At 32.2% G+C, this 26423-nt stretch overlaps 2 protein-coding genes across 3 annotated transcripts in view; one reads left to right on the top strand and one right to left on the bottom strand.

The window, feature by feature from the left end:
• The window catches only part of LOC127698798 (uncharacterized), a 37395-nt gene extending 26460 nt beyond the window's left edge, over positions 1-10935 (top strand). Inside the window, exons 14-21 of the mRNA XM_052202481.1 lie at positions 315-382; positions 1250-1434; positions 1829-1885; positions 6880-6940; positions 7899-8027; positions 8313-8420; positions 9221-9298; positions 10769-10935. Coding sequence (XP_052058441.1) covers positions 315-382; positions 1250-1434; positions 1829-1885; positions 6880-6940; positions 7899-8027; positions 8313-8420; positions 9221-9298; positions 10769-10854 — 772 coding nt within the window. The 3' untranslated portion in view covers positions 10855-10935. The remainder of the gene's footprint in view (positions 1-314; positions 383-1249; positions 1435-1828; positions 1886-6879; positions 6941-7898; positions 8028-8312; positions 8421-9220; positions 9299-10768) is intronic.
• A 10146-nt stretch (positions 10936-21081) lies between these two features.
• Positions 21082-26423, bottom strand: part of LOC127698276 (rho GTPase-activating protein 100F-like) — a 38819-nt gene continuing 33477 nt past the window's right edge. For both annotated transcript variants that reach the window (XM_052201779.1, XM_052201704.1), the window contains exons 5-6: positions 23611-23815; positions 21082-21673 (exon numbers count right to left, since the gene is read on the bottom strand). In XM_052201779.1, the coding sequence (XP_052057739.1) occupies positions 21624-21673; positions 23611-23815 (255 nt within the window). In that variant the 3' untranslated portion in view covers positions 21082-21623. The remainder of the gene's footprint in view (positions 21674-23610; positions 23816-26423) is intronic.

Consider the following 26423-nt stretch of genomic DNA (forward strand, 5'->3'; position numbering starts at 1 on the left):
CTGAAAATGACAGAAGGCTTGACCCTCTTCCCGCCAAAACATAAAAAAAAAAATAAAAGACACGCACAACAAAAATCGAAAAAAATTAAAGGAAATGTTCATGAATATCACATGTTTTCATCTTTGTTTATTGGTATTTGTATTACGTATTGAAACTGTTTTATTCATTTCGAACTCATGGTAACTTTTGTAAACTCCACAACTATCATTGTCATATTTCACAGAATTTTTTTATTTTCTTGATGATTGCCATCTCTTCGATTTCATGAAAACTTCGTGTATCTTTTGTATCAGACAGCAACGTATTATTTCAGAGGACCATGGACAACCGTTGGCTGTTTTGTATGTAAAAGAATAGGAAGCAAAAATCCAAAAGACAATGGTAAATTTCACCAGTTAAAACTCCCATTTTTAACATTTCCATTTGCATTATATACGGATATTGATCATGAAAGAATACATTGAAGAATTAGTTTATCCAAGGACATTTTCCAGTATACTATTATGAGACCCTGACATTTGAATTTTTACATTGGAAAGGTTGAGCGTTCAGTGGTATATTTCCTTTAGCGGTTACATATATAAAATGTTTAATACGAACAAATACATTTTTAGCGGTTTAGCTGGAACGTCAAACAATTAATCACTATTTTTGTCTCGCAAGTAACGCGTGCGACCAAAGTCGCGAAGGCTAGATAACGCGATTTTACATTTCGTCATCGTCATCGGTTTCGTCGTGGTCATCGGTTTCGTCGTGTTGTCAACATTTAGGTTGTTTTCAGTCTTTGCTGAAAGTTTTTTTCTTTAGACATAACTAACTTTGTCAAACCTTAATGAAATTTACGAAAAAATGAATAGTAACGTTGGACAGAAGAAGTTTCTTCGTAATCAAGCGATGCCATCTGTAGCCATTTTTTTAAATGGTTTTTTATTTGTATGTTACTGATAAATGAACTACATTATATGCAGAATCAATTAAATACAATCTGGGATCGAAGGTTTTTAGACATCAGTCATTTTGTCAATCCTTCATTGAACTTCATTAAACTAAGACACAAGCTATTTCATGTTCAAAGAAATTTGAACCATCTCAAGAAATAAAAAACAAACATTTTTCTTTATCTTTTTGCATTTTACTGATAATTTATCTTTTTAGTTATCATTTAGGTACAGTCCTTGGTTAAATATTTTATAACTTGAATAAGCTTGTCAAATATTAAAAATTGAAAGAATATTTTGTGTCTAATAGGTGTTCCACAGACATTTAAGGATTTTACAGCTAGTTCTCGGTACTGGAGATATCATTTACTAGAAAATCACGGAGGAAGTTGCACGTGTTTTCAAGGTTTAGGTTTACACGGTGCTGACGATAGAATATTAACATATTTTGAGGAACTAGACATGATTAATTATGCGGAACAGTTTATTATTCAGGTAATTAAATTGAAATGTTTGAAAGTAAAAAAAAACAGTGCAAAAATGTAAAAACTGATGAACTTTACTAGTATTTTCTAGTTGTGGAATCACAAACCAAATTTTATAAATGACAGATTTTTATAGATTTAGTACAGCTTGAGTAAGGTATCATTAATGGATAATGACTCTTCCAAGAATTTTAATTTCTTCCATTACCTAAGCGGAAAGTAAAGAAACCTAAATTGCATATCCACAATTCCTTATTTTATAATCACTCAGTTATTATGACATATATATATATATGGTAACATAATACCCGCACGAATTGGTTATTGCACTGGCTTATTGAAGACAAAATTATGAAGAACACGTATATAAATCGTTTTATAATCACAGTATATAATACTTTCAGGGATATAACACACACACAAAATTGCTCTTAATATATGAAGATGACTTGAAGAAGATTGTAAGTATATAAATATTTGTAATGGAAGAATTTTTTACAATTTTGAATTGATATAAATGATATATTTTAATTGTGAGTGTAAGTTTAAATTATAAAACTCTACGAAGAGCAATGTTGAATCTCTCAAACAGGAAAATTTAATCTTGGATGGTTTTGTGTTTTCACAAGCAATATATATCAGACATGGGGCGAATTACATTCCAATGTAATGCATTACATTACAATTACTTTGACAAAACAGCATTATATTACAATTACATGTATTTTGGAAAGTAATGCATTACATTACAATTACATTACTAAAGTAATGCATTATATTCCACATTACATTTTATAAATTTTATTATCAAAAGAAACATATACAACATGTTATACTGAAATCTTGGTTACTATTAAATAGGTATTTTAAAAATCCTTTCATTGCCCTATTAGACCAAATGTCAACAGTCAAACAAATGTGATCAGCTTCCTGAAGGTTATCATACAATTTTTTAGTACATCCTTCGCCTTAGTCTGTATCAATTTATATGAGAGATGTTTCTCGCTTTGAATTTGAAATTTTGGGTTAAGATTTTCTATAAATTTTTTTAAATTTGGACTTTCAACTGTTGAAAATGGGAGTAAATAACTTATAGCAATATACTAGAAAAGTGAATCTGTAGCTTTGTTTTGCTTTGGAGTATTTAATTGATATTTCTGAATACCACCTGGTTTTACAAAATTTGACAAGGTTGATTGTTCTTCTGGGTCAGGCTTTCTATGTTTCGAAGTATACATCTCTGCATTTTCTCAACAAAGAAATATCAGAAATGTTGAAGGGAATTCATTCTACCATTTTGTTTTTTTTTTATTATATTGTTAACTTAATCTCAATGTTATTTAATTACTTTAACATCATAAATTCACTTGTCAAAATACTAGTAAAAGAATTGATTGCTATACAAACTAATTAGTGGTTTTTGACAGGTGTCAATTATCAATCATTTAACTTATTTCTTTCATCTTTAAATATCTATTTATTGGTTTTTCAATTACTATAATGGTATATGAAAATGACTGCAAATGAAAATCAATATTAATTGTGTATGTTTGTTTTAATTATTAGACGTATAAATGTTTTAGTATTAAGGTTAGATGAAGAAAACCATTAGTTTTACAACAGTTCAAATTTACACTTTTTGTTTATCATTACTACATTGATTTGTTTTTTAATTTTCCTATTTCTTAAATAAAATAGAACAGAAGGTACTTATTATCCATGAAATTTGTAGCAATATATTGCACTATCAGACAAGAAGTAATGCTATGTAATGTCATGTAATGCAAAAATTACATGCATTTTTGACAATGTATAATGCATAACATTACAATTACATGTAATGGCAAAATTTGTGCATTACAAATTGCATGCATTACTTAGGGAAATGTAATGCATTACAGGGCACTACAACTGCAAATATAATTGCCTGATATAAATATTTGGTTATCTTATCTTTTGGCCGCGAGCATAGTAAACAATTATTCAAGAAACACGAACGATGCTTAATAAATCGGCACGGGACGTTAGCGCTTTTTTATGAGACATTTGCGCTTTTTTAATGGATATTTGTGCTTCAATTTTATGGACATTTGCGTTTCAAAAAAAAGGTCATTTGCGCTTTTTCAATAGGACATTTGCGCTTATCAAAATAACATATGAGTCATCATGGTAAAAAAGTTTAAGAATACCAAAAACACAAAACATTCATATATTTATATACAGCTAATAAAATCAACCTTTTCCCATCATGCATGTGTCAGATAAAAACGACACCACTTCCTGAGGTTGGATGGAAGTAAACTCCCCATAATAACCATGACTCTTTCTAAAATTCAACATGTACAGCAAATAATTTAAAAATCAATTTTAGGTCTTCACAAATTGAAACAAGCTTAGGTAAACTATGATGGTACAGTTCCTTTGAATATTCATGCAACAGATAGACACAAGAGGAATTTAATTTCCAATTTTCAATCCACGAATTATTAAGTAACTTTAGAATTTAGGGAATTTTTTAAGAGTTCCATCCAATCTCTGTCGTTTACCCAGAAACTTATACTATATTTTTAACATATATAGATATAAGAAGATGTGGTATGAGTGCCAATGAGACAACTCTCCATCCAAGTCAAAATTTATAAAAGTAAACCATTATAGGTCACAGTATATGTCTGGTTTACCCGCATACTTTTTTCTGATGTTGTCGTTTGTTTGGAAGAACTCTCAAAGAATATGTGAACATCTTTCCATGACTTTGTAATTTTTTTAAGATTACAGGGAAACTATCCTAGGCAAAAAGCGCAAATGTTCAATCAATTTTGTCTGGTTTATCGAAGTTTAAAGCGCAAATGTCCATACTGGTTGGAGCGCAAATGTCCTGTCGTGTTACAGGTGAAAAAAAGCCCTAATAAATTCGGTGCGTATACGTACAATCCAATACAAAAAACATTCTGTACTAATTCTTACTTCTCAAACTCGAAGAAATAATTACGATAGTCACATTAGCATTATATAATTACATTTTAAACTTAAACTTAAATAGAAATGCCCGTTGCATATGATGCATCAATCATGTAATTTTATATTTCTACAAATGTGTCGATGGCACTGCTCTTTTGGAACCTCTTCAATCGAACTTTTAGATACCGTATAGCGGGTTATTTTCGCGGGGTGTAAATTTTCGCTTATTTTCGCGGAAAGAACAAAATCGCCAAAAATAAATTCCGGTAATTCCAAAGTGTACATGCAAAGGTATTGATAAAAGTTTTGAATCCGCCAAAATAAGAACCGCCAAAATATTTCGTATACCTTATTTAATGAAAATCGCGAAATTTTACACCCGCGAAAATAACCCGCTATACGGTATGCTCTGGCAAAACCTATCGGAATTTTAGATCCTCAATGCTCTTCAATTTCGTATTTTATTTGCCTTTTAACTTTTATTTGAGCGTCACTGATGAGTCCTTTGCAGACAAAACGCGTGTCTGGCATACAAAATATAAGCCTGGTATCTTTGATGAGTTTTTCAAACACTATTTTACACTGAAAGTTTAGTCGAAAGGTTGACAAATAGATTGAAGTAGAATCAATTGAAACAAAAACTGCACAACGATCAGATAACACTACTTAACATCCAAATGTGCAAATATCGTAGGCCTTTTAATTGTTTAGGAATAAAAAGTTAAATAAGAAATTGCAACTTTCTCTTTTTTGTGGTCACATCACGAATTTGTTGACCGATATGATGGGTCTATGTCTTAACCACTAGCGACATGATTTCGCGGTCTTATATATTTAAATACCAGAATAGTAGTCTTATTTGTAATATCACCGATTGTGACATTTTCACTGAGTGTGTATTCGCTTCGTGGCTGATGCATGCATAGGAGAGACGCTTACCCGTCCATGCATAGGGTCTCGCTCCTTATGAGTTCAAGCGATTTCCTCGGTTTTTTGTCTTTTCCGTGATTTGTATCTTCTTAAAGGCATGTGAAACGAGTTTCTTGAAATTATGATGTTAAGGTAATTATTGAACCAATGCATGTTTATATACTAAACTAAGTCCTCTATGTACCATTGTTGGTAATTTTTACGAATCCACAACTTGTAATCGACATTATATATTTTATTTAGTGAAAACTTTCCCTGTTGACTAACTTTCGTGTTCTGTTGGCGAAGTTTATCGAATGTGACCATAATAAAGAATCAACACAGAATTATGCGGAGCACGTGGAAAATAAGTGGGACGATAGACATACAATAGATCAATGTTTATACTTTTCTATATGTTCCATGCGCTTCTATTTGTTAATTAAACTTTGTCATAAGAGTTTTTAAATGATTTGGTGTATTAATTATTTTCTTTCAGAATCAATTAACACTATCTTACTTATTCCACGTTTGTTTACCTTTTCTTTCATCACGGTTTCAACCTGAGGCTCGCATTCGCGCTGTGCAGTTGTCGAAGTTCTAACGAGAGTGGTTAAGGTAACTGCATACGGATAAGATATCGGCGATTTAGTGTACGAGAAGACATTAATTCATAAGCATTACACTTCTTGATATTTTTATAGAATAAAGAGGGTTTTTTTAAAATATAGTTTGCAAACAATACAACCCATTATTGTAAATGGAAATTTCACTTTCATCTCGTACATGTGTGGATTGAGTATATTTAAGAACTCTTTCTCCCAAGCCTGACATGTACAAAACAGCTATATTTTTTTTCTGGATACAGATAAAGATTATAGAACACATTTGGTATTTATCAAAATTCATCCTCATTTCATGACTGATGAAGAGTTTCAATTTTTGACATCAAGAAATATAATTGCTGTATTTAAAACAAAACGGATTTGAAAAGTTAATCAAAAGGTATTTCACTAAATGTTTGAATCGGAAATATAATATTTATATATGCATTAGCTTTCTTTCCAAACATATATTATCATATAAATAACACATAGCTGAGAGGGCGATAGAGCAGATTGTTACCCCGAGAAAACATTGTCAACTGAGGCGAAGCCAAGGTTGACAATGTCTTTTCGAGGGGTAACAATCTGCTCAATCACCCTCTCAGATATGTGTTATTTAATTTATTATACTGAAAGTTCTGTTATTACTGTCGATTAAATTTCAAATTCAAAGTAATAAACTATGACGTCTTGTACATAACAACCATCCGTATTTAATAAAGCGCACTCTTGATCAAGCGTCTCTGTGAAAGGTAACAGAGTATTTGCCATAGGATAGAGTCATATTTAATTAAGCGCACACTTGATCAAGCGTCTCCGTGAAGGGTAATAGAGTATTTGCCATGGGATAGAGTCGTATTTAATAAAGCGCACACTTGATCAAGCGTCTCCATGAAGGGTAATAGAGTAAATAAACACCCTCGTATTAGCCAATCAAAATATTGCATTTTAACGTGAAGTATTATAAAATGTATTGATAGATATCAGATGTAGATCACCAAAGAATAGTGAAGGCTGAATTAGAGAAAGAAGCCAGAAAAGGTTAGTTTTGCAAAAATCTAACAAAAACTTATGATATACGTTTTGTTTGATGTATGCTTTTCACATTTTAAGCCGTACAAATCATTAAACAAAAATGTCAACCTTACATATTTCATATCCTATATGCCAAAAAAAACTTCAATTACAGTTAACTAATTAATTTTCGCGGAAACTTTATTTCACGTTTAGTATAAAAATAAGGAGATATGGTATGATTGCCAAAGAGACAACTATCCACCAAAGTTAAAATGAAGTGGATGTAAGCAATTATAGACAACCGTACGGCCTTCGACAAGGAGAAAACCCCATATCGTATAGTCGGCTATAAAAGGCCCGACATAAAAAATATGAAACTAACAATTCAGTTGAGAAAACTAACGGCCTAATTTATAACAAAACAATTTACGAAAAACAAATATGACAGACATGAACCAACTGCAACCACTGAGCTACAAGCTCCTGACTTGGGACAGGCAAAATAAAGGATGCGGGGTTAAACATGTTTGTGAGCGCTCTACCCTCCCCTAACATGGGACAGTGGTGTAACAGCACAACATAAGAACAAACTATAAAAACCAGTTAAAAAAGGCTTAACTCATCAGATCGATACAAAGAAAAACATTTAACAAAAACACAGACAGGTTAGCCCTTTTTACCCAACGTTGTGACTATTTATCTACGTGATTTTCTAATTTCCTAGATGTTTTGGTATAAATGAAGATCCGTGTTTAACATATTCGAGACACCTTATTTTTGCGTTATTTCTCTACTCGCGAAAGTCGCATTTAAATAAATCGGTCGCGAAAATTAGCTGGTTTACAGTATTCCACTAGTCTAAGTACATTGTTTATACCATTAAGTTTTTTTTATATATTGCATGAAGTTTTTTCGTCTTTTTTTCGAGCCTAAAAGATTGATGAATTTGAAATGAATGTTAGTATAACCTTTCTTCAATCAGATTTCAAGTTGAAGTCTCTTAAATGGAAACATCTACCACCTTGTGCAGTCAAACAGTCTGTAATATTTCCAGACATAGTTGTAAAAGGAGACCCAGGATGCAGAGAGAAATTAAAACTGTGTTTTGAGGGTATTTCACATTTTACAATTGAATTGTGTGTAAACATGTATGTAAAAATCAATGCTGAATTCTGACGGTTCAGTTTCAAAAACTCTTTATCAGTTGAATTACCTTTTATTATTAATGGTTTAACAGGGGAAAATATCAATACATGAATGTAAATTCCTAACTTACTTGTGTTTCCATTGTAATTCATTGAAACAGAATAAAAGAAAGTATGTAGATATTGGAGAGAGAGAAAGTAATTAACTTAATCAAACAACTCCAAAATAAGCATTCAATTTCATATTTTAGATGTAAATTCAGAAAGACAGATGAAAGAGGAATTTGAAACTTATTTGGAAACTTTAGATGAAAACCAACAATCTCTTGCAACATTTTCAGGAGTTGCCATACCAAATGGTAAGTATGTTAAGTAATTTGGTTTTGGTATATGTTATATATAAACAAGTAAATCAGGGATCTCACTTATAAATATAAGAAATAAATTAATATCTTGTAAGAACTTCTAGTTATAATTAATAGATATTGTTTGTAGTTATGTCAAGCTTGTTTTTTTTGTCTTGTTTTTTCCGTATCAAAACATTTTGCAAAAATGCGACCATGCTGTTAACGGTTTAATATACTCTCAGTTTTTTTTCTACCGCTGCCGCAACCATCACGTCCAACACCAGCTTTAAGCGAAATTATTAAGAGCTGTAAATACGTGTTTAGCTCGTAAAATGGTTATACACAAGGACACATATACAAGACTTTGTTTTGAAAATGTCAGACACAATTGACACATAAAACATTATCTGATTTGTTACTTGCAGTTTGGGGACTACTTTTTTGAGATTGTTCTCATGTTCCGAGGTTTATCAACTTATGCTGGTTAACCATAGATCCAGTGTAACCTCCTGTAGCCATGCTAAAACCCGTTATTCTTCCGTCGACAAATTTGACAATATTTTATTATTAATGTATATACAAATCTAATGTTTGTGTAATGATAGTGATAAAAGATATACTTGAAAAAGATGATATCATATTATCGTATAGATAGACAAATAGTTAAGCACAACACAGTGTCGGTCTTTTTTCAAAATAAAATAATTCATTCTGCAATTTCTTTGTAGTCTTGTGTAATATGTTTAAGAAATCCTTTCCATGCAATGTTATTTTATTATTAAAGTTAACCTTGAGCAAATTTTGATTTATAGAAGGAAAATATCGATGCTTAGTCAAGTCTGTAGAGCATCCAGATGTTGTACTTGTGGCACCAGCAGAAATTGATATACGTAGGTTCATATATGTAACATTACTAAGGATTTTCAGTGGAAGTTCTATAAGGAATTTTCTATTTTGTTTTTCGATTTCAACAACCAGACCAATTTTTAATTATCTTAAAATGTAGAAATAGGGAGAAGTGATAATATTGAAGATGAGACACTTATCCAATGAAGACAAAAGGACAAAGATGTGTACAATTACAGGTCACCGTGCGGTCTTCAATGAGCAATACCAATGCCGTATAGAAAGCTATTTAAGGCCCCGGGATGACAAAATATATACTTAACATACAGGAACAATAAGCAAAATGGAATAATGGTAGACATTTACCGACGACAATCACTGGATTACAGGCTCATGTCTTGGCACAGACACACAACGAATGTGGCGGGGTCAAACATGCTCATAAGCGTTCAACCCTCTCCTAACCTGGGTCAGTAGTGTAACAAAACAACATAAGAATGAATTGTATAAATGAGTTGGAAAGTTCTTATTGTTTTACTTTTGTATGAAATGAATGTAAAAAAGAATAAAAATTCGTAAGGGTTCCGCGGAACCCAGTGTCTCGCCTACTTTTGGTGTTAATCGCAGGCTCAACAAAAATGAGGAAAAAAATTAATAAAAATATTCCTCTTTATACTATCTTTTGATTGTAAGTAGCTTCTGTCCAAGTTTGGTAAAAATCCAGTATAATTTATGAATCTAATAAATGTTTAAACTGCAGAATGTATGTAATGTTGACTGGAAGAAAAACTAAGTCCATTTATAAGTAAAATACGGAAAAAATGGAACAAAATTTTATCAAAATTTTCTTCTAGATACTAGCTTTTGATCATAAACAAGCTTTTGTCCAAGTATGGTACAAATCCAGGATAGTTTAAGAACGTTGTTAAAATTTTAAAAACTTTAACCACAGAGTGAATGTAATGTTAACTGGCAGAAAAACTAAGTCCATTTATAAGTAAAATACGGAAAAAATGGGTTTTTTTCCAAAATGTACTTTTGAATATAATCTTATAATCATAAACAAGCTTCTGTCCAAGTTTGGTAGAAATCTAGGATAGTTTAAGAAAGTTATTAATATTTCAAAAACTTTAACCACAGATTGAATATTTGTGGACGCCGCCGACGACGACGACGACAACGACGCCGACGACGACGACGCCGACGGAATGTAGGATCGCTATGTCTCGCTTTTTCGACAAAAGTCGAAGGCTCGAAAAAAAAGAAAAAAAAAACAGTCTATAGACTTTCAGTGAAAGTAAATATTTCTCATTCTAAAAAAAATCTTGTACTAGTAAACCATTTAATGGTTCAAAAAACTATGATTTTGACTTCTGTCTGGTTTGGTAGTTGTCATAATATATTGTTATATTGTTGTTAAAATATTGTTTCTATGCCTTTTCTTAGCTTTTGCAAGATTTCAAGGTTAAACAAGTATAAATGGCACCTTTAAAGATGTTATTTGTACTTTTCAGAGCCATCATCGAATTTATCGACAGAAATGCAAGACGCTTTTAGTGACATGGAACAAATGTTAGTAGACTTGCAGACAAATATGTAAATGTGCATCAAGTGATAAATTAGTCTTGTGTTTTATGTTTGTATGTGTTCAAAAATATATTATAAATAAAAATTAACAAATCTTGTTCGTTAATTAATTGCATAAAATAAATGGACATCGGTAAACCACTTAAGTTTTCATCATCGTTATAATACACCCTCAATACCTCTTTCATATATCCTACCAAGAACTGTTGTGTTAAGACAAGATTACAATGAACGAATATCAAAAAGTATGCCGTCATATATTTTAGAATTACACTAATGGTGACTTTTTTTTTTTAATTTGCACTCAGATAATACTCCATATCATTTCTGAAAAAGTACACACATCTTGCAATCATTTTTTATATAATTGTACCCCTGGAAATGAAGTTCAAGGGTCATATTATTTAGGGGTCGTACTGCATCTTCGTGGAAATTACATCCGGATCATATTGGGTTCGACTCAACAACCTTCGATTAAGAATAGCGAGTTGTTTAAACGACCCCCTATGACAAAAGTGAACGTCGTAATGGTCAATACATCTGGAAGTTTAATCATATTAATCTTTTTACATCATTATTTAATTGTTTAAATTTATCTCCAAGATTGCTCGCAAATCAAACATTAATTAGATTAGTGCCTGCCTGAATATTTTTTGGGACAACAGTAACTGCAGGTAACAATAAAATAAATACACCGTTATATTATTGTTACCTGCAATTTCCGTATGAAATCGGGTCCATGTCTGGAAATCATTTAGGCAACTAGTCTCGGAAGTAGTATTTCTTATTGTTTCTTTTTGTTGGTAATCGTAGACAGTAAAAACCAGACTTCAAAACTGTCGCAAACATCGGAAACTTCCGGGAACACTATTCATCTTGTCATCTTTTGTAGACTTGTTTGTATTTTTTGCCGCGTTATTGTTTTTCTTCAACTTATGGTTTGTGGGTGTCGCCTTGGATCTTTTGCCTCTTTTTGTAAATTTCTAAAGTTGATTGATAAAAACTGGGACTAATAGTTTCAATGTATTAGTTCCAGATTTAAACAGGAGTTTTCGGTTTTTGGCGTAACAAATTATAAGCCTGGTATCTTTCATGATTTTTTTCAACCACTATGTCGGTGCCACTGCTTGTGGGCGTTTCGTCCCGGGTGGTATCAGTCGGCAGTTTTGTGTTGACATGAAATATCAATGTAATGGTCACTTTCTGTAAATGTTCTGTTTGTACTTTTTTTATTTTTTGAAACAGTAAGGTTTTTCCACCACTGGTATAGATGACCTAGGCCTTTTGAAGCACAACTATTTAGAATGTTATTAGTTTTCAATGCTCTTCAAGTTCACATTTGATTTTACCCTGGTATCTTGATGAGTTTGTTTCCATACACGCAACATTACATTTTCCCAAATAATGTTTATGAATAAAGGACACAGTAGTTTACCGAGGTTCAAACCTCATAGATGGAAAAAAAATACAAATCAATGTAAAAACCAAACCTGAGGGACTCGCGTGAACTGAAAGGAGCGAGAGACCGGATGTGTTGACAAGGCAAGTGTTTCCTCTCATGTGAATCTACACTCAGTCCAAAATGTCTCAATTGTTAAAAGAACACAAAAGGTCTGTTACTTTGATGATGGTACTGGTTCAATATTGCATTATTCTAACTTGACAGTGGAATCACATGTTAAAAAAAAGCAGGCAAAATCTTGTCGTTTTCTGCTTCTTTTAATAACCTATGTCATACAAAAAATACAATAAATACATGTTTTCATAACATTTCTGTAAATAATCCATAATTAAGCTTTAACGATTTAATAAGCATTGAAGTAAAACACTTTCAACTTACATTCATACAAAACATAACATTAAATTTGTTTTGTACAATATCACCATACTAGAGAGTTACATAAGGTTAAAGATAAAATTCACAAAAAGATCAATAATGACTAGATCAAATTATACTGATATAATGTTGCTTATTGGTTTGTTTAAAAAGATATGTAAACAGATAGAAAGACTAAAATAAACAGTACAGAATATTTCATCTTCAACATTTTTTTTAATGGCCCTAGAATATCAATATGTAAAATGAAATGCATCATCCCTCCTACCTAATTAATACAATTTACAAATGCAGCTAAATTGTGCGACGGTGAACTCACTAAAAACAGTAAATATCCCAAGCATAAAATCAATTTGACAAATCTTAAACTAACTATAAAAATCTGCTTTGACCATGCACACATGGAGGCTGAAATAAGCAATTGTAAAAACGGAATACCCTTGGGAAAATTTAAAGTTTGTCCTGTTTACTTTTTATTCATACAAATGTTAATTAACGAGTGTGTACGTTAGCTTCCATTCATTTCTAAGAATCAGCAATAATTTCTGGGGTGCTCGGAAAATAAAGATTACAGTATGCACTGGTATTGCCAGGTTCACAACAAAGGGAAATTACAATGAATATTTACCAGGAGAAAACTGACTGCACAAGAATAACTAATCAGTACTTGTCCACTACAATTCAAAGAAATTAACACTGAAATATGTCTTCCTTAATCCAACACTTTTAATAAAATAACCTTTTACATTTCAAAACAATGCACCAGTCACTTTTAATAAATCAAAACCTTTGTAAAACAAATCTTTTAGAATGTGATGGTAACTTGAAATCTATTATTCGGACATGTAATGTATAATCGTATGCAATCAATGGTTCTGATTGAATAGCAACAAACGTAAAATCATTTTATCTACCTGTCTGTAACTAAGAAAAGCTGACATTTTGAATTCGGGAATGTACTGCCATTTCTTCAATAAGAAATAAAAAATACCTTTGTTATTTAATATGTTTAAACTGTACCCCAACAAAAGTAACCATAAAAGGGGATAATTAAAACAGGTTTTGCTGTAACCATATCATTTAATAGTAGAATTTAAGCTCATATTGAAGTAACACCGAAAATGTGAGCTCCAGTATTACAGCTAAAACATTATTTATTGATATGTTAAGTTTTAAAAAAACTTTTACCACGTAGCTTTAAAATGAACTAATACTTATCCTGAACTCTCTAATTATATTATGACAAATAAGACTTTTATAGATATAAGATAAATAAGACTGCTTATCATGTTTGCTTGAAACATTAAACCTTCTCTTAACTTTTTTCGAAGTTGGGGGAACTGTTATTCTATCTATTTCAGACACAGGAAGTGTGAAATATTTGCAATATTTGAGATTGAGTATATTTCATTATTTGCTAAAATTTCTAACATAATCACCATTTAGGTCCATATGAACATTCAAATTCAAATATAACGTTGGTTTTTTTAAACACTTGATTCAATAATAATTTCTTCAGTAAATCTTTAGGCTACTAAAAATGTCACTTCCGTGTATTTTATTACTAGCTTAAAATAAATCGAATATATAATGTGAGTAAATGTAAACTGATAGTTCATAGTACTTTAAAACCAACTATATGTCTTCAGTAAACAAATTTTCAAGACTGAAAAAATATGCAATTATGTTTATAAGACTGTTCATACTTCAAAACTACACTAGATACCAAAATCAGTAAAGTGCAGCAAATCCGCATTTCAGTATAACTATTACTCACAATTTGTACCAAAAAAGTATCAAATTTGAAAAGTAATTTTATCCAAAAATAAGGACAAAAATGCACAAACACTAATCAAGGAACAGCAATATGTGGGAGAAACTTAATTGAACAATTTTTTACATCTATTGTTCACTGAAAATAAAAGAGATATACATATTCATACAATATCTTTGTTACAACCTTTCTTTTCATTACTTCAACATATAGGTAAATAAACAAAATGCTATAAATTAGCTGACATTTATAAATAAAGAATAAGCATATCCAATGTATACATAAATAAAAATATAAATAAATAGACAATAATATCAAATAAGGAATGCTGAGAATTGTTGACTAAAATAAAAATAAAAAACCTTAACTTACTTGATAAATGATTAACAAATAACAATGATATGTTTCCCTCAACAATATTTAACAACAAAACTAAATAAACAAAACATGTGATATGTCTCTAAGGCATTCATACTATTATCAGATAATCTGGAATATGTTGAAATCTAAAAATTACAGATAAGTATTTACATTTTATCATTTTTTACCATGAACATCAAATGTAGCACCTTAAATTTAAGATTGAAAACTTTAAAAAAACAGATGTTAAAAGATATTATTCGTATGTTTCTCTGTCCTATATGTTCTCCCATTTATTTGCATTGTAGTCCTGTCATGTAATGTTGTCATTTTTATTTTATATTTAACATTGCCATAAAAGCGGGAGGTTTGGCTAGCCACAAAACCAGGTTCAAATCACCATTTTTTTCTTAAAATGTCCTGTTCCAAGTCAGGAAAATGGCCATTGTTATATTATAGTTCGTTTCTGTGTGTGTTACATTTCAATGTTGTGTTTCTGTTGTGTCGTAGTTCTCCTCTTATATTTGATGTGTTTCCCTCAGTTTGTAACCCATATTTGTTTTTTTCTCAATCGATTTATGAATTTCGAACAGCGGTATACTACTGTTGCCTTTATGAATAATTACATTATCAAAATTTAACAGAATTTTTGCTGTAATTCAAAGCTTGTTCAATGACCTCAACATTAAGTATACATGGCCTAAAATTTTATTAAAATCTTTTTAACATAATTAAATTCATTCATTTTAATGTTACATTTTCAGTTATTAGTCCTTAACATACAGAAATCAAATGTGTTAGTCTTTCTTCCTTTTTTCAGTGGATTTCAAAAACATACAAAGACAATTTGTTGCTACTAGACTACAGAAATATTGTTTTTAATTACTTCAGATTTTTTTTTAATATAAAAGTTTCCTTGCCATTTTTCTTTTCTAACAGTTGAATTTGTATCATACTCTTTTGAAATGAATAATATAGAAGTAAATCTACATGATTTACTGTTTGGATGGCATTTGATTTATACCTCTTAATAACCAAATAAAAAGCATATTTAACATTATTTATGATTTTAATCTATTGGAGCAAGGTAACTTCTTATGTTTCTCTAGCATAAATGAGACTGGACTTATCTGTTACCCTTTGAAGAAAAAAAAAAATCTTTCTATTTTGCCATTTATATCTTTTAAAAATTACCCGATCAGCCTTTTTTTTCATTATTAAATGTACATTTGCAACCACATGTGAAACTCTTTAATTCAACAATGAAATATATAATAAGATCCTAGCATTTTTTTTGCCTTTTGGCAAAAAAAAGGATAAATTACAAAAGATCTTTCGTTCGTTCCTTTAAAGAAGTCAATAAAACCTAATCATATTTGGTATTTAAAAAATCTGATTGATTGTAATGGGTTTAAAGTTTAAAAATTGCAATGTAAACAACATTATGTTACAGATGTTAAGTCTTAGATGCATTATACAATTAGATCTTCCAAGTTTTTGTTCCCTAAACTTTAACTCAGAACATTTAATTTTGGAGTCTTTTGCTTCTAACAAACATATTTTTCAAACAGAGCAGAACGTTTTTAAACAATGTCCTGAAAAGTTTCAAGTAAGTTTACAATTAAAAATTTCAATTATTATAAAGATTTACTACAGTTTAATGTTGCTAATCATTGTCTAATGATGACAATGGTTATGCCTCGTTTGTGTTAACCATAAACTAGTCGTTCTTTCCATGTTTTAGACTACAACAGAATGTTACAAGACACCAGATTTTAACCCTTGATATGCAACACGATGGGTGCTATTAGTGGAGTCAGTCTCATCTTATTTTTATCTTTCAGCATGGTTTTGCGTCTATTTTCAGTATGTTTTTAAACCTGCTTGGCATCTTCTTTTAAGATTGCTTGGCATCTTCTTTTAAGAAACAGAAAATGCCCTTTCGCCCCTTGTCAGACTATAACTAATGCACCCAAAGGTATTGGATGTTGCCGCTCTCTATTTCTGGAATAGGTTCTATAACATAATGTTTAAATGTAAGTACGGATCTTTAAAATAGTTATGTGCTTCTGTTGTTATTCAATTAGATTTTTTTTTTAAAGAAATAAAATTAGTATTGATCAGGCATTTATACTCCTCATATATATAGTAACCTTCTAAATATCATCACTTGCAGGGAAACTATGAAGAACATTTTTGAACAATTTGATGTCTTAATAGACAAAATGTGAATATTCATATTGAATATAAATATTTAGTGCATTTTCAGCCTTATTTTTTTTCATATATATATATATATAATATATATTGTATGGTTCATCTGTTAAATCTACCTGCAGTAAAATATTTAGAACACCAGACCCTCAATAAAACTCCTGATCCATATAAGACTTTGTTACAACCTCTCTCCTTAAACATTAAACTATATATCCATAATAAAACGTGATGAGGTAAAAAGAACTTCTTACAACCTGAAGCAGATAAATCATGAAAATATTTGGATAATAAAATGTAATAGTGTTGGCAAATAAACAACATTGTACTCAAGTAACAACTAGAGGCTCTCGAGAGCCTGTGTCGCTCACCTGACTCTACTTTGGTTTTAGAAATCATGTAAAGATAGATAAAAATCATAACAGATACCCAAATAATGATTGAGGCCAAATTTTGATTAATATTGGTCCCGTTATTTAATAAAATATCCTGGTGGCCATCTTGAACAGTAAATCGGCAACAAAGTAGCAACACTTGGTCAGCACTTCATAAGGAACATTCATGCCATGTTTGGTTTCATTCCATTCAGTGGTACTCTAAAAGAAGACATTTGTATGTATTTCCCATAGGGTCCTATGTTAAACTAAGCCCCCTGCTGGCGGCCATCTTGGATGATGGATCGGCTACAAAGTAACAACACTTGGTCAGCATCTCATAAGGAAGATTCATGCCATGTTTGGTTTCATTCCATTCAGTGGTTCTCTAAAAGAAGACATTTGTATGTATTTCCCATAGGTCCTTTGTTAAACTAAGTCCCCTGCTGTCGGCCATCTTGGATGATGGACCGACTGCAAAGTAACAACACTTGGTCAGCACCTCATAAGGAACATTCATGCCATGTTTGGTTTCATTCCATTCAGTGGTTCTCTAAAAGAAGACATTTGTATGTATTTCCCATAGGGTCCTATGTTAAACTAAGTCCCCCGCTGGCAGCCATCTTGGATGATGGATCGGCTACAAAGTAACAACACTTGGTCAGAACCTCATAAGGAACATTCATGCCATGTTTGGTTTCATTCCATTCAGTGGTTCTCTAAAAGAAGACATTTGTATGTATTTCCCATAGGGTCCTACGTTAAACTAAGTCCCCCGCTGGCGGCCATCTTGGATGATGGACCGCCTGCAAAGTAACAACACTTGGTCAGCATCTCATAAGGAACATTCATGCCATGTTTGGTTCCATTCCATTCAGTGGTTCTCTAAAAGAAGACATTTTTATGTATTTCCCATAGGGTCCTATGTTAAACTAAGTCCCCCGCTGGCGGCCATCTTGGATGATGGATCGGCTACAAAGTAACAACACTTGGTCAGCACCTCATAAGGAACATTCATGCCATGTTTGGTTTCATTCCATTCAGTGGTTCTCTAAAAGAAGACATTTGTATGTATTTCCCATAGGGTCCTATGTTAAACTAAGTCCCCAGCTGGCGGCCATCTTGGATGATGGATCGGCTACAAAGTAACAACACTTGGTGAGCACCTCATAAGGAACATTCATGCCATGTTTGGTTCCATTCCATTCAGTGGTTCTCTAAAAGAAGACATTTTTATGTATTTCCCATAGGGTCCTATGTTAAACTAAGTCCCCCGCTGGCGGCCATCTTGGATGATGGATCGGCTACAAAGTAACAACACTTGGTCAGCACCTCATAAGGAACATTCATGCCATGTTTGGTTTCATTCCATTCAGTGGTTCTCTAAAAGAAGTCATTTGTATGCATTTCCCATAGGGTCCTATGTTAAACTAAGTCCCCAGCTGGTGGCCATCTTGGATGATGGATCGGCTACAAAGTAACAACACTTGGTGAGCACCTCATAAGGAACATTCATGCCATGTTTGGTTTCATTCCATTCAGTGGTTCTCTAAAAGAAGACATTTGTATGTATTTCCCATAGGTCCTTTGTTAAACTAAGTCCCCTGCTGTCGGCCATCTTGGATGATGGACCGACTGCAAAGTAACAACACTTGGTCAGCATCTCATAAGAAACATTCATGCCATGTTTGGTTCCATTCCATTCAGTGGTTCTCTAAAAGAAGACATTTGTATGTATTTCCCATAGGGTCCTATGTTAAACTAAGTCCCCCGCTGGCGGCCATCTTGGATGATGGATCGGCTACAAAGTAACAACACTTGGTCAGCACCTCATAAGGAACATTCATGCCATGTTTGGTTCCATTCCATTCAGTGGTTCTCTAAAAGAAGACATTTTTATGTATTTCCCATAGGGTCCTATGTTAAACTAAGTCCCCCGCTGGCGGCCATCTTGGATGATGGATCGGCTACAAAGTAACAACACTTGGTCAGCACCTCATAAGGAACATTCATGCCATGTTTGGTTTCATTCCATTCAGTGGTTCTCTAAAAGAAGACATTTGTATGTATTTCCCATAGGGTCCTATGTTAAACTAAGTCCCCCGCTGGCAGCCATCTTGGATGATGGATCGGCTACAAAGTAACAACACTTGGTCAGAACCTCATAAGGAACATTCATGCCATGTTTGGTTTCATTCCATTCAGTGGTTCTCTAAAAGAAGACATTTGTATGTATTTCCCATAGGGTCCTACGTTAAACTAAGTCCCCCGCTGGCGGCCATCTTGGATGATGGACCGCCTGCAAAGTAACAACACTTGGTCAGCATCTCATAAGGAACATTCATGCCATGTTTGGTTCCATTCCATTCAGTGGTTCTCTAAAAGAAGACATTTTTATGTATTTCCCATAGGGTCCTATGTTAAACTAAGTCCCCCGCTGGCGGCCATCTTGGATGATGGATCGGCTACAAAGTAACAACACTTGGTCAGCACCTCATAAGGAACATTCATGCCATGTTTGGTTTCATTCCATTCAGTGGTTCTCTAAAAGAAGACATTTGTATGTATTTCCCATAGGGTCCTATGTTAAACTAAGTCCCCAGCTGGCGGCCATCTTGGATGATGGATCGGCTACAAAGTAACAACACTTGGTGAGCACCTCATAAGGAACATTCATGCCATGTTTGGTTCCATTCCATTCAGTGGTTCTCTAAAAGAAGACATTTTTATGTATTTCCCATAGGGTCCTATGTTAAACTAAGTCCCCCGCTGGCGGCCATCTTGGATGATGGATCGGCTACAAAGTAACAACACTTGGTCAGCACCTCATAAGGAACATTCATGCCATGTTTGGTTTCATTCCATTCAGTGGTTCTCTAAAAGAAGTCATTTGTATGCATTTCCCATAGGGTCCTATGTTAAACTAAGTCCCCAGCTGGTGGCCATCTTGGATGATGGATCGGCTACAAAGTAACAACACTTGGTGAGCACCTCATAAGGAACATTCATGCCATGTTTGGTTTCATTCCATTCAGTGGTTCTCTAAAAGAAGACATTTGTATGTATTTCCCATAGGTCCTTTGTTAAACTAAGTCCCCTGCTGTCGGCCATCTTGGATGATGGACCGACTGCAAAGTAACAACACTTGGTCAGCATCTCATAAGAAACATTCATGCCATGTTTGGTTCCATTCCATTCAGTGGTTCTCTAAAAGAAGACATTTGTATGTATTTCCCATAGGGTCCTATGTTAAACTAAGTCCCCCGCTGGCGGCCATCTTGGATGATGGATCGGCTACAAAGTAACAACACTTGGTCAGCACCTCATAAGGAACATTCATGCCATGTTTGGTTTCATTCCATTCAGTGGTTCTCTAAAAGAAGTCATTTGTATGCATTTCCCATAGGGTCCTATGTTAAACTAAGTCCCCCGCTGGCGGCCATCTTGGATGATGGATCGGCTACAAAGTAACAACACTTGGTCAGCACCTCATAAGGAACATTCATGCCATGTTTGGTTTCATTCCATTCAGTGGTTCTCTAGAAGAAGTTCAAAATGTAAAAAGTTAACGCCGACGACGGACGACGACGGACGACGCCGGACGACGCCGGACGACGCCGGACGACGGACGACGGACGCCAAGTGATGAGAAAAGCTCACTTGGCCCTTCGGGCCAGGTGAGCTAAAAAACGAAATCCTAATAGGTCTGTTTGGTGTTTACAAAATGTTAAAAGTAATCCAAGTTTACTTGCAATAATTTCAAAGCTATTGAGTACAAAGTAAAGACATCAAAACTATAACCTTGATAAGGATTTTAGGTAGATTGAGAAGTTGAAACGAAATGTTTCTTGAGTTTAAAAATGTCTTTGATGAGTTTTGTCTATAACAATGTTAATTTTTATCAGACTGCATTTCTTGATTTTTTATTCCCTTCGAGTTTAAATGTTTCATTGCTAATAAAAATAATAAAAAAGTGTTCACCTTCAATTGAAGTGTTTCTTTGAAAATGCAAAAAAAAACATATTCAATTATAAAATAACAGTACATGATACTTGGTCACATAATTTATAACTTTAATAATGTCCCTAAAATATTTGTTCTTTCAAATGATAACCTATCATAGCATATAAATACAAAGTTAATAGAAATATTCTTAAAATCTACTTAACATGAATAAGATAGATGAAATATATATTTGTAAAAAGCCCTAGGTAAAACTATTATCATGAACAATGTTTCTTGATTGATGACTGACTAGACACCTTCACCATTTCTGAAAAAGAATAAGTATGGATCATTTATACAGAAATATACAAAAAGATCAATACACAGGGAGATGTGAGCCATTGATCTGTGCTGAAGGCTCACTGTGACTTTGAGATGAACAACATTTACAACAAATTATCTTCCTTTGCTTTGGTCTGTCTAGTGCTTGTTGGGATTTTGTGTCAAGAATTTAAACACAAAAAAATTACACAATGTCTCTTTTATCCATTTCAAAGGAACAACACATTTTTATTCCTTCAAAAAGTATCATTCCTATCTATTTTTTTCTGGATCTGATATCTGATAGTTTAATGTTTATAATAAGGTGAACAGACAAGAAGCCAATTAGTCTGTATACAGTTACAAATGTACCATCACTTTGATAAAAACACATTTGCCTAATACATGAAGAAATATAACTATTCAATTCCTTTTGTTAGCGAGTATAGATTTATTAATAAACTGCTTCGCTGAGCGCAGCTGGATACGCCCGCAGAGGTCCAACCCTAAACAGTTGGGGCAAAAATGGACACAATATTCAAGCTTGATACAGGTCTGAATTTGGATTGTAATTAAATATTTGATATATTATAGGTTTCTGAATAAATGTAGTCAAAGAACTTGAAATTGGTTATATGAAAGATTTCTTGCTGTTGTGCAATACACTGTGCTGTTGCGCAATACTTAGTAAATCTGTTGTCAGACTATAAACAAATAAAATCTTATAACTTGGAAACGCAAAATCAAAAATTTATAAAAATCAAAAGGGAGCTTACAAAAATAGATATAAACAATTTATAAAAGTTTCATAAAAAAAAATGCTGAAAGCATTTTTGAGTTATTGTCTGAAAATTGGAAAATCCCCCTTTTTGTAATGAATAAAACCCCATAAATCGGAAACGTATTATCTGAAATTCATAAAGATCAAAAGGGAGCTCATGTCGATAGAAATAAACAATTCACCAAAGTTTCTTGCAAATTGGTGAAATTGTTTTTGAGTTATTGTCTGAAAACTGGAAAATCCCCCCTTTTTTAATGAATAAAACCCCAAAACTCAAAAACAGTAAATCAGAAATTTATAAAAAACGAAAGGGAGCTCACGTCAATAGATATGAACAATTCATAAAAGTTTCATGCAAATTGGTGATATATTTTTTGAGTTATTGTCTGAAAACTGGAAAATCACCCCTTTTTTAATGAATAAAACCCCAAAACTCGAAAACGGTAAATCCGAAATTTATAAAAAACGAAAGGGAGCTCAGGTCAATAGATATGAACAATTCACCAAAGTTTCATGCATATTGGTTAAAGTGTTTTTGAATTAATGTCCGACATGTTGACGACGGACGGACGGACAGACGGACGGACAATGGTATACCATAATACGTCCCGTAAACGGGCGTATAAAAATACTAGAATTACAAAGAGTTGCTTATTTAACAGGAGTCTTGATTACATGATTAGTAATTTAGTGAACTTCTAAACTAACAAATGTATTAGCAAAATGAATAGAAATTTATAAAATTTACCATTTGTTGAATACATTAACTAGTAAGTAGTTGGATGTTGGAAAGCTTGTCCATGTAATACATAAGCATGTGTGTTATACAAAGATATAATACAGACGTCAGTGTGCCAAAAAAGGACTAAAAATAAGGACAGCAGATTTCATTCAAATTCAGATTTGTCAGGGGAGTTTGCAAGATTAGTTTACTATAATAACATAATTTATAAATTTGATATTTAAAATGAGAATGTATCAGCTAAATTATACAAGTACCGAAACACTACTTTGGAGTACTATATAAAGCACCATAAAATTGAATTAGAAGAAGTAGACTTTCACCTACCGGTTGAATCTTGTCTTTTGTTTGAAATTTTAAAAAAAAAATGCTGTTTTAAAGTGATCCCTATCCAAAGTAATTCTTTACATCATAAACCTACCATAATTTACTGGCCAAATTTCCAGCAAATATTTAAGCACCTCGATGTGTTTTTTGAAATCTAATGATGTACCACCTGATGACACTGGTGATGGACAAAGAAGCACCGGACCAAAACATATTGCCAAATTGACAATGTTCATTTTATTTTTGTCTGCATTACTGGCAACCTTCTTTAAATGATTAAGCACCGCAGCCATTGTCTCCTGAAATAGAATAAAAAAAACTTAAAGGGAGACAAAAAATAAAAATTTCAATTTCGATGTTACTCTCTACTCTTAAAATTTAAGCTAAAATAAGCTGTTGAGAGGTCTTGACTGTAAAAAAAATAAATATTTTGCAACATTTACTCCCCTTGGTATAGATTTCAGAATATGAGAGAACATAAGATTCACCTGAGGTTCAAATCATGAATCATGGCAATAAATTGATTGACAGATTGATTGGTATTTAACACCACTTTCAGCACTATTTGGTGGCAGTTAGTTTTTATTGGTGGAGGAAGCTGGTGTGCCCAGAGTGAATCATGGCTATAAAAGACTACAAATTATCAGGCATTCCGGTATTTTAAAATCAACAAAGTGTAGAAAGAAAGAATTTAAGTGGTATTGGTGTTGTCTGTACAGACTACTTCAGCCTACCCTGAAGTACTAGTGTTGGGTTTATGACTTGTTCCAGTCATCTGCCAAAAAAATACAAGGTGAACTAGATTAACCATTACTAATATATTACACAAGTTGTTGGGTTTTTACTTCAGTTTAGTAGTTTAACCGTGGCACTCTAATTTCCTCAGACTTAAAAAGAAACTGAAATAGTGTTGAAAGCTGTGTTGCACCTAACATTTGTAAGGGGTTCCGCGGAACCCTGTGTCTCGCCTACGATGGCTGCTGTCAGTGTAAAAGTGTAATGTTGATTTAAAAAGTGAGTCCATTTATCAGTAAAATACAGAATGTTAAAAAAGATTCAAAACTTTCTCTTTAGATGCTATTTCTTTGTCTTAAAGATTAGCTTCTGTCCAAGTTTCATAACAATCCATGAAGGTAAACAAACTTATCATGTCAAAAAAAAATTTAATCCCAGACTGTCAGTAATTGTTAATTGTAAAAAAAGTCCATCTATCAGAAAAATACTGAAAATGAAAATATATTTTCAAAAGTGTGCTTCAGACATTATCTCTTAATTATCAAAAAGTTTCATAAAATTGTATGAAGGTTTGACAAAGTATTTGATGTGTAACAAACTTTTACATTGTTGTCCATTCGTTTGATGTGTTTGTGGTTTTGATTTTGCCATTTGATTAGGGACTTTCTGTTTTGGATTTTCCTCGGAGTTCAGTATTTTTGTGATTTAACTTTTTACCCCAGACTGTATCTATTTGTTAAATGTAAAAAAACAACTAAGTCCATTTATCAGTAAAATACGGCAAAATGAAAATAATATTTTCAAAATTTTGCTCTGGATACAGTATTTTGGTCATAAACAAGCTTCTGTCCAAATTTCATCAAATTCCATGAAATTTTGACAAAGTTATTGATGACTGAAAAACTTTAACCTTAGACTGAATTTGAATGTTAACTGTAAAAAAATTAAGTCCATTTTCCAGTAAAATACACAAAAATGAAAATTAACATTTTCAAAAGTTTGCTCTGGATACTGTATTTTGGTCATAAACAAGCTTCTTTCAAAATTTCATCTAAATCCAGGTTTTGTAGGTTTGACAGTTATTCATATCCAAAAAAACTTTAACCACAGACTGAACTTAAATGTTGACGCCGCGGACGGAATCTAGGATGAATTTGTCTCGCTTTCACAAAATTAATTTCCCAGGCTCGACAAAAAAGGCAAAATGCCAATAAAATTCAATAGGAACTACATGTAATATACTTTAATTATTTGTATTCTGAAAATTCAAAAGCTAATCATTTACTTTGTATTGCCATACTGAAAAAAAATTAAATGCGAAATAGTGTTTATAAGACTTTTATGGTGAACATGGTGCATAATCAAGGTAAAGCTGTAAACTGAAAAAAATTCCTTGCATGCTTTTGAGAAAAGTAGAATATTGGAATTGGATTGACTAACTTTGTTTTGGCTGAAATTAATTGAATATGGAATACAAATACTGGTTATAAAAGGTTATATCTGTGTAACCAACAAAAAATATTTATATATCGTTCAAATCAACATATGCATCAATATGCATAACTTTGCGGGGGCATGGTTTCTTTCAAATAAATCCTTTGATTCTAAATTTCTTAAGAAAAAAATGTTTAAAAAAGAAAATGAAAAAATCCTTTGTTTTGAAAAAAATTAGTAAAAAATTAAAACAACTTTTGTCTTAAACTTGATTTTCTTATTTCTGTAATTCACTTTAAAAAAAATTATTTATTAAAGTTGATAAAATAGTTTCTCCAAAAAAAAATAATCCCATGTCCCAACAAAAGATAAATGGTCAATTCCTTAATGGAATCATCAAGCAGATGACAGAATGTCAAATTTATTTGAAAATCATTTAAATATATTAAAATTTACAGTTTAAAATTTTTGTAAAATATTTTAAATATACCCGGCTTTGGCTATACTTTTTGTCCTTTTCGCTGTTTTCGGTCTATAAGCTCTTTGTCCTTAAATAAGTTTTGGATTTTCAAATATTTTGGCCCGAGGCATCACTGATGAGACATTTATTGTCAAAATGTGAATCTAGTGCAGTAAAATTGGTACCATTTATTTCAATATAGAATAGAACTGATTCGTATATACTGGTGAAGATAAGTATTTCTGTTCTTTATACAAGTACAATTAAATAATTTTCTG

The sequence above is a fragment of the Mytilus californianus genome, unplaced genomic scaffold (assembly GCF_021869535.1).
Source record: "Mytilus californianus isolate M0D057914Y unplaced genomic scaffold, xbMytCali1.0.p SCAF_1, whole genome shotgun sequence".
Classification (NCBI taxonomy): domain Eukaryota; kingdom Metazoa; phylum Mollusca; class Bivalvia; order Mytilida; family Mytilidae; genus Mytilus; species Mytilus californianus.